Source organism: Pan troglodytes, chromosome 4 (genome assembly GCF_028858775.2).
Source record: "Pan troglodytes isolate AG18354 chromosome 4, NHGRI_mPanTro3-v2.0_pri, whole genome shotgun sequence".
NCBI lineage: Eukaryota > Metazoa > Chordata > Mammalia > Primates > Hominidae > Pan > Pan troglodytes.
In genome coordinates this window covers 910906-925609 of record NC_072402.2, presented here as the reverse complement: position 1 = coordinate 925609, position 14704 = coordinate 910906, and the positions used below count along the sequence as shown (strand labels likewise).

At 58.6% G+C, this 14704-nt stretch overlaps 2 protein-coding genes across 27 annotated transcripts in view; both read right to left on the bottom strand.

The window, feature by feature from the left end:
- Positions 1-243: 243 nt before the first annotated feature.
- LRRC14B (leucine rich repeat containing 14B) lies at positions 244-4957 on the bottom strand. Its single transcript, XM_517600.8, has 2 exons — positions 4059-4957; positions 244-1881 (listed from the first exon to the last, which is right to left on the bottom strand). Exons 1-2 carry the CDS (start codon positions 4955-4957, stop codon positions 1236-1238), a joined length of 1545 nt encoding a protein of 514 aa, XP_517600.2. The 3' UTR covers positions 244-1235.
- Positions 4958-6465: 1508 nt separating this feature from the next.
- Positions 6466-14704, bottom strand: part of PLEKHG4B (pleckstrin homology and RhoGEF domain containing G4B) — a 156682-nt gene continuing 148443 nt past the window's right edge. For 20 of the 26 annotated variants that reach the window (XR_010156814.1, XR_010156820.1, XR_010156818.1 and 17 more), the window contains one exon: positions 6466-14667. Coding sequence is in view for 17 of the 26 variants with exons in the window: in XM_054684904.2 (XP_054540879.1) it covers positions 14348-14667 (320 nt within the window). In the remaining 9 variants the exon portion in view is untranslated. The remainder of the gene's footprint in view (positions 14668-14704) is intronic. The other 6 variants (XR_010156815.1, XR_010156811.1, XR_010156821.1 and 3 more) reach the window with 3 other exon arrangements.

The following is a 14704-nucleotide window of genomic DNA, read 5'->3' as shown; positions in this document are numbered from 1 at the left end:
GGGGCAGCAGGGGTGGGGGCACACCTGGGGAGGGGGTGACACGGGGGCCCCTGGGGTGGGGACACACTTGGGGAGGGGGTGACACCTGAGGAGGGGATGACATGGGGCCCCTGGGGTGGGGACACACCCGTGGTGGGCGCTGTCATGGGGTGTGACTTTTGAGCGGAGCCATGGACACACAGTGACTCAGATCCCTGGTTTTGGGTCTGAGAACGACTTAACCACACCAAGCACTGACCTGTCTGAACTGCACTGAAAGACGCATTTTATTTGCATTTAGTTATTCTAGTGCTCAGCCATTTCTTTGCACAAAGTCACTCTTGGTGGACACCAAGTCCAAATGTGTCTTAGGTGGTTGTCAGCTTCTCCAGGGGCTGGTCAAGTGCTAGACCTTCAATTAAACACCCGGAACAGCTCCCGTCAGTCTAAGCCTCAAGCCCCGCAGGACACAGTGAATGTTGGTGAGAAACAGTGGCGCGGTCGGGCAAAGGCCTCCCCACAGCGCTGACCGCCCTGGTCCAGGCGGCTCTTCAGCGGACGCCTGTGCTCACCCACTCGGATGCCCCTCACGGTTCTGGGGGCTACACAAAGTGAGAAGAAAAGCCGCCACTAACAGCAACCAAAAGCCCCGCGTTCCCCGCAGGCCCACCTCATCCCATAAGCGGCAGGTCCAGACAGCGGGTTGTGACCAGCAGTGGGTGGGAGCCTCCTGCTGGAGGAAGCAGGGTCCGGTTTGCTGTTCATTTTTCGCCTCTTTTTCTCGGTTGTTTTTCATGGGCTGCTTATTTTGTGCAGTTTCTGTGATGCGTTCTCTCTTCCCCTCCCCCCGCCCCGCTGCTGTGGAGCCCAGTCACATCTGCCCCCTGAAGCTTCATCTTGCGCCCAGTGCCCAGATGTGCCGAGGCCAGGTCGGCCACTCCTCACACCTCCCGGGCTTCTCTGCTCTTTGCCATGTGGCGTCTGCCCCCGCTGACCCTCAGTCACTGTCTCTTGGTGGCTTCCCCCACCTCCAGAACCTTGCCATGCTGCCACTAAAGGGCACCGCATGGCACCTCTCCTGGAAGGCTTCCTCTTCTACAGCGCTTAACAGGCTCGCCTACAATTTTCACTAAGAACTGCTTTTGGTGGTGGTGCTGGTGGGGATGAATGCCGGGCCCAAGCCTCAGATCCAGGACTAAAGCCCGGGGCACCTGCAGGCTGAAATGCAAGACCTGTCACTGGTGCGAGTGAAGGAACTACTCTATTTGTTTGAGTGCTCTGGAGAAGTTTTCTAGAGCAGTTTTGAAAGCTTGCAGCAAGAAAGCGCCAAGCTCATTGCTTGTTTCTTGAATGTCTGGGTCGAAACTTCCAAAGAGAGGTGTGGAGACCTGGATGTCCTCTCGGTCGGCCCGCAGCAGCACGGCACGCAGCTCCTCGGCAATCTCGTCGTATTTCTGCTGGTCGAACTTGGACATGGCCAGCTCGTCCTGGGGGTAGGCGGCACCCTCGGGGTAGCAGTCCTTGGGCACCGGGAACTCAATGCAGCGCAGCTCGGGGAGCTCACAGAGTGCGGTGAAGAGGCGCCGGAGGGCGCGGGCCGACAGCGGGTTCCCGAGGAACTTGAGCTGGCGCAGCCGGTGGCAGGGGCTCAGGCCCAGGATCAGCATGCCAACGTGGCTGTCTACGATGCCACACTCCTCCAGTGTCAGGATCCTCAGCGTCCGGGAAGCCTGGCTGAGCAGCCTGAAGAAGGTCGAGGGGTATAGGCTGACCAGGTTGTGTCCACTGAGGTCCAGCACCTCCAGGTGGGCAGCGTGGGCACAGTCTGCTAAGAAGGCCATGTCCGTGTGGTTCAGGGCACAGTTGGCCAGGTCCAGCACTCGCAGCGGGGTCTGTAGGGGGCTGCAGGACACGGGGGAAAGAGCACAGGTGAGAGGAGGGTCCCAGGAAGGAGCCGAGGGCTCAGGCGAATGGGAACAACCCATTTGTCCATCATGGGGTCAACACACAGTCACGTCCAACCACCGCCTAATTTCATACAGCCTATGAGCTAGGAGTGGTTGTTATATTTATATAATAGTTTGTGAAACGTGAAAAGTTACATGATATTCAAACTCGGTGTCCATAAATAACATTTTACCAGAGCACAACCACGTGCATTCGCTTAGTGTTGGCCATGACTGCCGGCCGCCACGTGGTGAAGTCAGCTATACCCAGAGGTCTGGCTTTTGTCCTCAGCACCTAAATGGTAAGTTTGTTTTGTCAACAGCTGCTTTTGTGTTGTCTGAGAAAAGTGATGCATGTGGCCATGAGAACGTCCACTCAGAAAGTGGACGGGGTGGGGCAGTGAGACCACAGGACAGAATGTCTGCTCAGAAAGCAGACGGCGGGGGGCAGTGAGACCACAGAACAGTGCCGCTCCACTCTGACAAAGATGAATCCCACATGGTTTCAGAGCTGGGAAGGGCCATGGAGGCTTCCAGTACAGCCTTTGACTCACCTGGGAACCCTAAAGACCCCCCAACTTGCCCCACATCCCATATTCTGACTTGGTTGGTGTAGGGCAGCCTAGCTCTAATACAGGGGCAGTTGGAGTGAGACCTACTCTGGTCCTGAGCTCTCTAAGGGAGATCTCCAGAGCAGAACTGCATCGGGACATGGCCTCACTGTCCTCGCTGAGCCGGGGGACACAGCTGGGGTCTGCCCCATCCCCACCGTCTCCTTAGGAGGCTGCCTCACTCTCCACCCACCTGCACCTGCACCTGCACCCACCTGCATGTCCCGCCCAGGACATGTCCCTCCCCACCCAGGACTGGGACCACTGCCAGGTGCCCCTGTCCCACCTGAGAAGCCACGCCAGGCACGCCCCCTGCCCGAGGCCCCACCGCAGGGCACCTCTATCCCTCAGGACCCACCGCAGGGCACCCCCATCCCTCAGGACCCACCGCCAGGCATCCCCCACCAGGATCTACTGCCTGGTACCACCCCAGGACCCACAGCCAGCCACCCCCCACCCCAGGACTCACCACCAGGTGCCCCCACTTCAGGACCCACCACCAGGCACCCCCACCACCACCAGGCACTTCCCCCCAAAACCCACTGCCAAGCGCCCCACCAGGACCCACTGCCATGTGCCCCCAGCCCCCAGAACCCACCGCCAGGCATCCCCCAGCACCTGAGGACCCACCTCTAAGTGCTTCCCCAGTACCTACCAGGCACCCCTTCCCCCTAGACCCACTGCCAGGTCCCACCCCCAGGACCCAAAACTGGGTGCCCCCCGGACCCACCGCTAGGTTGCCCCACCAGGACCCATCACCCGGTGACCCCAATACCCACCGCCAGCTGCTCCTCCTTCAGGACCCACCACCAGGCTCCCTCCCAGCACCCATTGCCAGGAACCCTGTTCCCCAGGACCCATCACTGGGCACCCCCCTTGGACCCACCACCGGGCATCCCCCTCACCACTGCCTGAGGCTGCCTTGGCCTGGCCCCTTCCTAGCTGCTGCCCTCTCTGCCTCCTTCACGCAGATCTGCTGAGAGGATCCTGCATGAGCCTCCTGTCCCACCATGGGGAGGTCCATGCAGCATGGAGCCCAGGCCTCCCTCGAGGGAGACTGGGAGGATCCCGCCCTGTCAGGCCTTCGGATGAGATGGCACCCTTGGCCAACAGCAGCCCTGAGCCAAAGGCACCGACAGGCTCAGATTTCTGAGCTGAAATCGTGTTTGCTGTTTGAAGCCCCCAAGTGTTGGGGTGACTCGTTCATCAACAATAGACAACTCCTCACACCATGTAGGCACTTCTGTTTCGTCTGTTTGGTAATTTCCGTATTCTCTTTTTTTAACTGGCATTCTCTCCACATCCCTAAGTCACACACGGCAGCCCGCTTCTTTCCTGGTGGCTCTGACTTTCGGTGCTCTTGCCCCTTGGCGGGGCCGCTGTCCTGTGGCTGTGGCCACACCCGGAGTGAGAGGCTGGAGGCCGTGTAGCCTCATGGCCTTGGACGTGAGCAGGCCCCTGGACTATCTCTCCTTGCCTCTGCAGCCACCAGCCCGCCCTCAGTCCCCTCCCCAAGACTCACCCAAGCAGCGTCGGGATCTTCCCGGTCAGCGTGGAGAAGGCCACACTGAGCTCAGTGAGCTGCGCCATCTTGCTGAGCTCCCGGGCGATGGAGGCGAGTAGGGGGTCCTCGCCGTCGGGAGTGGAGGCGTAGGTGGGGGGTGCATCAAAGGCCTTGGTGGGCAGGGTGAGCGAGGCCAGCCGGGGGAAGCCCACCTGGGCCAGAAGCTGCTGCACGTGGCCCGCATGCAGCCGCACGTTGTGCACCACCTCCAGCTTGCGCAGGGCACCCGGGCCAGCCAGACGCAGCACGTGCAGGAGCTGGCTGGGGCTCAGGCTGTCCGCCCGGAACGAGGGGCAGTGCACCCGCAGAGGGGTCGGGCCCGCTGGCCTCAGAGCCTGCACCACCGCCTCGAAGTTGCCCTCAGTGACGAAGAGGTCGGCGAGGACCTCGACGGGGCGCCCGGCTGCGAGGGGCTCTGCCTGCAGCTCACAGCAGGTCCTGGCCAGCAGCTGGGTGCGGCCCCACCTGCCCAGCGCCCTCCCGCATGGGCACCGCTGCACCTGCACATCTCGGATGCCCGTGAGGTCAGCCACCCGCAGCCGCCGGCGGCTCCGGTCCTGCAGCACGTGGTCCGCGAGGCCGCGCACCAGCGCCTCCAGGCAGGCCCTGCAGGTTCTGTCGCGCAGGTCCTGGGGGTGGTCGGCACTAGGACCCAGCAGCGCTCCCAGCCGGAACTCCTCCAGGGGCCAGCGCCCCAGCACCGCGCGCGTCACCTCCGCCTGCTCCAGCAGGTAGCTGGCTTTGAACAGGAGTGGGTAGAGGTTGTGGGCCACACTGTCCAGGCTCTGCCGGGCCACCTGGGGGTGGGACACCAGAGCTTCTGCAGAAATGAAGCGGAGTGACCTCATTGTGTCCATGGCCCGAGACAGGACCGCTCCCCACGACTTTCCCCAAGGCGTGTGCCCTTCACGCCTATCTTTAGCTGCAGCAGCTGTGAGCAGCCTGCCCTGGGGGCCCTGCCACGGGGCCTTGTGATCATCTGACTGCTATTTTGGTCCTGGGACGCCTGCGTCTGCCCGGCCTCGGGGCACCCAGCCGTTGGGAGTTGCTTGGCTCAGGCACCCAGCCGACACAGAAGGGCAGCCCGTGCCCATGGCAGGGCTGGGCAGAGAAGCCTGTGCTCCATGCTGCAGAAAGCCAGTCTTGGCAGGCGTTCGTGCTGGCGGCCGGTGAGGCCAGCGGGCAGGTCCTGTTTACCATCCAAGCGGGGCTACTGCCCAGCTCTGGGCACCTCCCCCACCAGTCAACGGGGCAGAGAACAGGCCAGGCCCCTGCGCCTCACTCGGTAACCAGTTCCCTTTCCACAGTGGCCTCTGGGGCCACTCCCACACTTCGCCTCGCATCTGGGGTGAGACGAGTGGCCAGGAATGGAGCTGCTGTTTTGCCCCTTCCCTGTGCCTTTCCTTCTCCCCAAGGACCCGGCGGGGGTGGCTTCCCTACTTTCCATGGGAGAGAGTGGCTGGGAGAGGTGGAGCCTCCCTGATGGCCTTGGATGAGCCCCCAGCTCTCTCTGAGCTGCAGTGTCCTGTCTGCAACCCTGCCGCCTGTGCGGCAGGGAAAGCTGCAGGGAATGGGATACACCTGTGTTGGGGGGCGGTGCCTGATGGTTCACTCCCAGCACTGACCGTGTTGGACAGCTGATGGGTGCTGCACTCACCTCTCCCCGTGACACTGCCACTCAGGGCAGGGTCAGCACACATCGCTGCACACATCACTGCACACATCACTACAGGGCACCACGTGTCCATGGGCTTTGGAGGGTCACGGCCATGAGACAGAGGCTGAGGGAGACTGAGAGAAGTGAGTGACAGAGACTGAGACAGAGACAGAGACAGAGGGACAGAAACTAAGGGAGAGAGACAGAGACTGAGGGAGAGAGAAAGGGAAACAGAAAGAGACAGACTGAGAGAGAGACAGAAAGGGAGAGACAGAGACTAAGAGAGAGAGAGAGAGACTGGTAGGCAGAGACAGAGACTGAGAAAGACAGACAGGGGGAGACAGAGAAACAGCAGTGGGAGGGGGAAGGCTGCTGAGCAAGCTTGGAGGGTGCTGGTCATGGGTGCCCCACCAGCCTCCCTGTCTGACCCTCCCCAGTTTGTTCCCTGAGCCTGAGCAATGCCTCTCCCCGGGAGGCGACCCATGCAGAAGGGACTGTGCTCCGTTGTGGGGCCCAGGCACTGTCCAGCAGGCGGAGGTGTGTGTGAAGAGGTGGGTGGGCCCCGACCCCACCCTTCAGGGGTGGCCGCCCTCGGCCAGCCGATGTGGGCCCCCGGGCTCCCCTCATGAGGTGCACAAGAGGTTCCCCCAGACACACAGCCCCTTTCCAGGACCAGATAAGAGAATCTCGAAGGACACAGTAGAAAAACATGTTCCATTGATTTTTATGATTAAAATTTTTAACAATTCAGTATTGATACAAAGTAAACACTTTACACCAGTGGCAGGTAACGCCATTTCCCAGACACCTTTTGGGTTCTGAAAAGTGGTTTCCAGAACCTTCCTTTACCTACTCGGGCTCTGTGTGGCCCAACACCCTGCTGTCACTGCGGGGCCCCTGGGTCTCGGAGGGTGGAGACCATGGCTGGGAAGGTCGGCCAAGGTCTGGGCCCCTGCAGCCTCCCTCTCTCTTACTGTTTTCCCTTCTTTTGGAGAGGGGTGGTCCTCTTGGGGTTCCCATTCCAGCAGGACCACTCAGCACAGCTTGGGTCAGACTCAGGCCCAGCTCTGGTGCCGCCGTCCCAACCTGGGGCCACGGCTCTGGGCTCCTTACAGGAAATGCCATGACAAACGGGCGTTCTTTCTCAGACCTAACTCAAGTGCTGTCCTGCTAACTACATGGGACCTGCTGAAACCGAAATGAACCGAGATTCCAGTTCTGTGCAGAGATGGCCGGACCTGCGTTGGGGACATGCCTGGACCACCCAGCCCACTGGCCTTCAACTGGTCTGAAAGGTTGTGAGGTACACTGGTCCTAGGATGGCTCACCACGGCTCTGAGACACTGTGAGCCCGGCCATGGGCGGTGGACACGGGGTGAGGGGGTCTGGTGTTCCCACCCTGGGTCACCCCATGACCTTTGGAGGGCAGGAGAGTTCCAGGCTGCAGGAACATGGGGGTCTGCAGCTGGCAGGCACTGCTGAGTCCCTGCTGGACCAGGGTAGAGGAACCATCCAGGAGGAAAGCAAAAGAGGCCAGGCCTAGGGGGCAGGGCCCATTATGGGCGACTGCAGGCCCCCAACGGCAGTGCTGACCATTGGTGTGTGCAGCCCCTGCCTGAGACCTTCATTTCCAGGCCCGGGCACAAGTCTGGCTCTCGAGGACCGGGGCACTCCCTGGAGGACCCACCTCCATCCCAGCTGTCGGAAGAAAAACTGCTGTTACTCACGTCGCATGGGCCTCTCCCTAGGACCCGCTGGCCCCTCAAAGCTGTGACAGCACAGACGTGGCCTGGCACCCAGCAAGGCCTCTGACACCTGATACACACGGTGGGGCCAGGCCGGATGGAGAGCATCGCTGAGCCTGCCTCTGGTTCCAAAGCTTGGGAGGCTCCTCTGCGAGGCCACCTTGTGGTGCAGAGTGGATCTGCAGCTTGAGGGGAGCTCCAGGTCCCAGCCAGAGGGGGCGTGGACTTGGCGGCAGCTCCACCCAGCTGGTGTCATGGGCGTTCTGTGGGCAACAGGGTTTGGACCCTAAAAGTGCCAGTTCTGTCTGCTGCTCTGATCCGGAACAAGAGCGTCTGTCTCGTAGCAGCTACACGTGTGACACAGAAGCTTTCGTCATTTCACACGCGGTGTGGAAAACATTCTCTATGTCACAGGCACACAGAACCCACATTCACCTATCGTTTTGTAATTGAATCTTGGACCTACACCCCAGGTGGTCAGTTTGGGCTCAGCCAAGGTGCTGATCCCCCAGGGATGGTGGGAGCAGCCTGGACCCTGGCCGTTTTCTTCTCCTGAGTCTCAGGGTGGGTCAGCATCTCCCTGCAGGGTTGGTCCTCTCTGAGCCCCCCAGGACATCAGGCAGGTGTGAAAACTCTGACACAGCACGCAGTCTGGGAAGCATGAGTAACAAAGCCCCCACGTGGGTGACCTTGGGAGAGGCGTGTCCCCAGGACGGAGCCTTGTCTGAACGGGAGGCTGGAGCTTTCTCCTTTTGGGGGCTGCTGAAGGCCCAGGGCAGGCACACCAGCGCCGCCAGCCCCAGGACCTCTGGTTGGCAGCAGAATCCGTCCTCTGGCAGTGGCCCTGAGGGTTCCTGTTTCCTGTGGTCAGAGCACCTGGCAGGGGGCTCCTGAGAGCAGGGCGGGGGCAAAGGGGGGCCAGGGATGCCTGGATCCTGGAGGAGCTGCTCCTGACAAAGGAATGCTCGAGGGAACCCGGGGAGGTGGGGTGGCCTCCTGCTGCCCTCTGACCTGACAGGCGGACCTCCTGGGAAGATGACCACCCTGGGGCCAAGGGTGCCCTGCCTCCATGTGACCCTGCCAGCCCTCTGGGTGCACTTGGTTACCAGGATGTTGAGGCTTGAGACCTTTGGGAGCCACAGGCGGGCCGGGGAGTGAGGTTGCCCAGCAGATGCTTGATGGGGGTGGGGCCAGGCGAGCTGTTGCTTCAGAAGCATCTAGAACAAGGCGGTGAGCTGGTCAGGCAGCCTGGTGGTGGCGGCAGGCCAGGCGATGTGAGCTCCCCTTGGCTACTTTAGGGTCAGCCAAGGAAAGGTCTTTCCTTATGTAAGGAGCATTTTGCCTGTCAGAAAACCAGCCTGAGGCCTGAGTCTTGGGGGTTTTGTTCTGACCACAGGGAAGAAACTGCTGGGTGGAATGGTGTTGGCATGAGGGGTCTGGGGACGTGGACTCTCCAGGGCGTGCCGTGCTCCATCTAAGTCTCTCAGGTTCTTAGGGCTCCCTCAAAACCCAAACCTCCACTGCTGCTGCCATCCAGGAGGGGCCTGGGCATCTCCCCAGAACCGGGGATGGACGCAGGCCCAGCTAAGCCACAGCCCTCACGACACCTGGCAAAAGAAGAGGTCTCTCTGGAAGGTGATGGGGATGCGGCTCCCGTCTGATCAGCCTCTCCTGAGTCGCCTCCCTGCTGTCCTCAAGGGGATGACATCTGTACCTGCCCGGTTGTGTCTGGGGCAGATGCTGGCACCCCTTCCTCACCTCTGAATGTAAAAACACTCTTGCTGGGCACTGGGGAGCCTTGTAGACTCATCCACGAATGGGGTCAATCTGAAGGCCGGCACCCTGGGGCCGTGGGAGGGTCCTGGGGAGGGCTAGAGCTCACTGCGGGAGCCCCAACCTTGTCCAAGCACAGTCCCAGGATGGCTCCTCCCAGGGCTTGGTTTAGAAGCCACCTCGCTGACCACCAGCCCTGAGCATTCAGGATGGTGGGGCCACACACCCTTCCTGGGGGTCCCAGTACTGAGGTGGGGGAGGAAATCACACACCTTCCCAGCTCCCAGTGCTGAGGCATGGACGGGGGGCAGGAATCCCCACACCATCCCTGGGGGGTCCCAGTGGTGAGGCGTGGATGGGGGGGGCGGGGAGGATCCACACCCTCCCTGGGGGGGGGGGGTCCCAGTGCTGAGGCGTGGGTGGGAGCGGTGGAGCTCACCACACAGGATTGCTCAGGCAGCTTGGAAGGAGGCACTGGTGGTCGAGGCGAGGGGGCCGCTGTGGGGCTGTGGCCGCAAACCCTTCCTGGGCAGGGCTGGGGAGGCATCAGGAAGTGACTCTGGGAGATGCTGGGCCAGGCCAGGGCTCCAGGGCTGTCCCTCCACGTGCTTGGCGATGACTCCGCGCTAGCGTCACTGCAGATCGGGACGCATCGGGGCTGTCTCCCACGTCCCCTGTGGGCCCCTCAGCTCCCAGCGCCCCCAGTGCTGGGCGGAAGTGGCCTCACGTGGCGGGGCGAGTGACCCTGAGGGACACAGTGGCCGCCTCTCCCACTTCTCAGCACCTGCTTCAGCTCACGGGCCCGGAACCCTGGAGAAATGAGAACACGTGTTCGCCATCTAAATGAAACCTTCGTGTCTGCTGGTGAAGCCCATGAGGCCTGATTCAGACAGAAGCATTACTCTGCCTGGAAACAGGTGTTTCCTAACCCTGCCTTCTGGAAATCAGAGCCAAATCCCAGTGTGGACAGAAGGCCAGAGAGAGGTGTGCAGGGCCAGCTGGTGTGGAAGTAACTCGGCGGGCCTCTTCTGCCAGCAGGAAGCCTCTGTTTCACACCAGGGCTGACTCCAGGACAGTTTGGAGTGCACGAGAAACTCAAAAAACAGAAAATGAGGCCAAAGAGCCCCATGGGTTAAATAAAAAGCAGGAGCAAGATGGCCTCCCAGGGCTGGGCACCTCCTTCCCCACAGACACCTCAGCCCTGCAGGGTGGCCTTTGCATCTGCCCAGACCAAGTCGCAGGCTGAGGGGTCCCGGCCGTGGGGATGCATCCCACAGCCTGATGGGTCGTGGGGCTCCCGTGGGGCTGGTGTGGCTCCATTCCCACATCCCGGCTCCATGCTGTCAGGAGAGAGACCCAGGCTGGTATGGCTCCATTCCCACATCCCGGCTCCATGCTGTCAGGAGAGAGAGACCCAGGCTGGTGTGGCTCCATACCCACATCCAGGCTCCATGCTGTCAGGAGAGAGAGACCCAGGCTGGTGTGGCTCCATTCCCACATCCAGGCTCCATGCTATCAGGAGAGAGAGACCCATCTTTTGACTGGAGGCTTGTGCCAGCCCAGATGGGAGGCACCAAGGTCCTGGGAGGCCCAAGGACGTGTTCAGGATGGCACAGTCACTCCTGCTGGCCCTGCTGGCCTGGGCATATCCCCAGCCTTGCTCCCCAGTGGGTTGGCCACAGGCATAAGCTGTGCCCCTGCACCTGGCCCTGCCCCCTGCACACCTGGGCCCCCAGCAGCCTCCTCTTCCACAGGCGTAGATGCCTTCTGATTTGAAGCAACACGCTTGAAGTGGCTTTCACGGGGGCAGTGGCATTTGGGTTCCTGAGGGCACCTGTCCCAGGCAGTGCCAGAGTGTGGCTAGAGCCTGGGCGGCCTCTGGGGCTGTGTGATGGTGGCTGTCCATACTCAGGACGCAGAGGTAACGACTTCTGTGGGCACAGCCCCTGCCTCCCAGGGGAAGTGCTGTATGCATGATTGTACTTTAAAAAAATACTGCTTTGTTGGGATTTAAGCGACATACGATCCACTGCACATCTTTAAAGCATGCAGTTTGACAACTCTGGACATAGAACAGACCCGTGAAGTTACTCATGTGGTCACCAATTCAGAGAGCAGGCCTGTCTGTGGCTCGCCGGCGTCCTGCGCCCTGCTTGTGTTTGCTGTGATGGCCGGTGGCTGCTTCAGTCTCTCTCCACTTGTCTTCTGTGTCGCCCCCAAGTCCATTCTTCCCTTTCCCTCTTTCTCTACGTATTTTTGGACTGGATTTTTAAAAATTCCATTTTATCTCCTCTGTTGGTCTATTAGCTGTAATTCTTTGTTAGTGGGTGTTTCAAGGGTTTATAAGTACATCTTTAGCTTACCACAATCTACCTTCAAGTGATACACCTCACTTCACATATCACATCCAACGTCTCCCAGCCATCACGCTGCTGTGGTCACACAGTTCACCTATGCGTACAGTACAAACCACAGATACATTAATACTTTTGTTTAAACAGTCAGTTAACTTTTATTTATTTTTAATAGAGATGCGGTCTTGCCATGTTTCCCAGGATGACCCCCCAATTCCTGGGGTCAAGTGATCCTCTGGCCTCAGCCTCCCAAAGTGCTGGGATTAGAGACATGAGCCACCGCACCCGGCCAAGCCACTCATCTTTTAACCCATTTCCCGTTTAGAGAAAAAAAAAGTGCAGCTCACTGCCAGCACTCATTTCTTGGGGCAAATGGGAGACGGGCTAAAGGGATTTAAATAACGAGGAAAATCTTGAATGGTGCACATGCTCTTCATTTTTCTTTTCCCTGAAGCACATCATTTAACATTTCTTGTAGTGCAGGTCTGCTGGGGATGAAACTCTTAGTTTCTGTGTGTATGAAAATGTCTTTATGTCACCATTGCTTCGGAAAGATTTTGTCAGGTACAGAATGTGAATTTGGCAGTTTTCTCCTTAGTACATTCCACTGCCTCTCACCCATGCTGCTCCTGAGGAGTCAGCCATCCTCATCAGCTTTGTGCCTCCCAACAGAACATGCCCTTGTCCTCTGACTGGTTTTAGGATTTTCTGTTTATCACTGGTTATATGCAATTTGATTATGATGTGCACTCATATCTCTTGTGTTTGGAGTTCACTGGGTCTATGGACTCCAGACTTATACCAGTGGCCCCCAGGTTCTCAGGCCTTTGGCCTCTGAGAATTACACCACTGGCTTCCCTGGCTCTGAGGCTTTAGGACTCGGACTGGGCACACTAGCAGCTTCCTTGGGTCTCCAGCTTGTGGATGGCCTATTGTGGGGCTCTTGACCTGCCAAAATTGTGTCAGCCAATGCCCCTAAGGCCCCTCTCATCTGTCTGTCAGTCTATCATCTATCTATCTATCTATTCTATCTATCTATCTATCTATCTATCTATCTATCTATCATCTATCGTCTGTATATATATCTAGCTATCTCCTATTGGTTCTGTCTCTCTGGAGGCCCAACAAATGCAAATAGTTTCCACTGATGTGTCTTCAAGGTGCCTCGTGGTCTCTTCTGTGAAATCCAATCTGTTACCCCATCCAGGATAGTTTCCACTGTCAATATTGTAGTTTCTCATCCCTGTAAGGTCGGTCTGGGTCTTCTGAATCTCTTCCATTAAGTCATTTCTTAACCTTTTTTTTGAGACAGAGTCTTGCTCTGTCGCCCAGGCTGGAGTGCAGTGGCGTGATCTCAGCTCACTGCAAACTCCGCCTCCCGGGTTCATGCCATTCTCCTGCCTCAGCCTCCCAAGTAGCTGGGACTACAGGCGGCCAACACCATGCCCGGCTAATTTTTTGTATTTTTAGTAGGCGGGGTTTCACCATGTTAGCCAGGATGGTCTTGATCTCCTGACCTCGTGATCCGCCTGCCTCGGCCTCCCAAAGTGCTGGGATTATAGGTTCTTAGCTTTAACTTTCTGGACGCCTGGGCTGCGATTTCAGCCACAGTTTGAATTCTGTGATTCTAGCACAGACGCCGGCTCTGGGTGGTTGGCTTTGCCAGGCGACTCTCCTTGGTGTGTTTGCCCTTGGCTGCTCCTCTGCACGCCTGGCACTCCGAGGTCAGGCACTGTGAGTTTACCTTGCAGGGTGCGGACACTTTGGTAACCCCTAGATCATCTGGAGCTTTGTTCTGGGATAGAGTGAATTATCTGGGAATGGTTTGATCATTTTAGGTCTTGCTTTTATGATTTTGTAGGTGAGTCAGGAGCAGTGCTCAGTCTAGGGCTAATTATCCCCATTCCTGAGGCAAGATTTTCTGAGAACTCCACCTAATGCTCACAGATTGGGAGTTTTCCTAGTCTGGCTGGTGGGAGTGGGTCCTGTCCCCAGCCCACATGAGTATCAGGAATTGATCTATTGAGAGTTTCCCTAGTCTGGCTGGTGGGAACGGGTCCTGTCCCCAGCCCACATGAGTACCAGGAATTGATCTCTGGTCTTTTCAAAGGTTGCTCCCAGCCTTGGTAGCCTCCCTGTTTGAGTGTGCGAATGGGTAGCAACCCACTAGGTGCTGGAGGGGCTGATCTGGTGAGTCTTTCCCCATGCAGGCATCTCTCTCTGGCACTCTGACCTGCCAACTCCTGCTGACTTGGTCTCTTTAACTCACGGAGGCTGCTGGGCTCTTCCTGGGCCCCTCCCTGCACTGAGGCCTGCAAACTCTCAAGGCGGAGGGAGGTCTGAGGCCATCACCGGGCTCACCTCCTGTTTTCCTGTCTCTCAGGGATTGCGGTCCTTTGTTGCCAAATGTCTTGTGTCTTGACATCTTTTGTTTCATGTTTAGTCTTTTTTTGTCTTGTTTTAGGTCTGTTTCCTATGCTGTTGTCTTGGGTGGAAGTGGAAGGTTTGTTTTTTAAATAAGACAAAATTATAAATTTGTTTGAAAATGTTAGGGAATGTCTAAAATCCTGGGAAATACCTGGACACCTGCTGTGCTATTCCCTCTGGATCGTTCCAGCCACGCGATGGGCACCGCCACCCCCAGAGTCATCAGGCCTGGCGTGCTGCTCCCTCTGTATCGTTCTAGCCACATGATGGGCACTGCCACCCTGACAGTCATCAGGCCTGGCGTGTGCGGCTCAGCAGCACAGCAGGAGCCCCCTCACACACTGCAGCCTGGGTGCCCGTCTCCAGTTCTGGCTCTGGCTCATCTTCCTCGACACAGGCTCTGATATCAGATGACCAGGGGCTGTGGGCAGGGCTCCATAGGCCCGGGTGGGCTGGGCTGGAGGACACAAGCAGGCCCAGCGACCCCAGGATGGAGGAGGACTGGCTGCTAGAAGAGGAGGTGCTGCTGTCTGAGATGGTGGAGTGTGGTCGCTTGAAGGGGGCGGCGTGGTCAGAGGAGGACACCGCTGTGGACCCTCTCATTTGTGACTCTGGAAAGGGACAGAAAGCACGTCAGGCTGGCTTCCG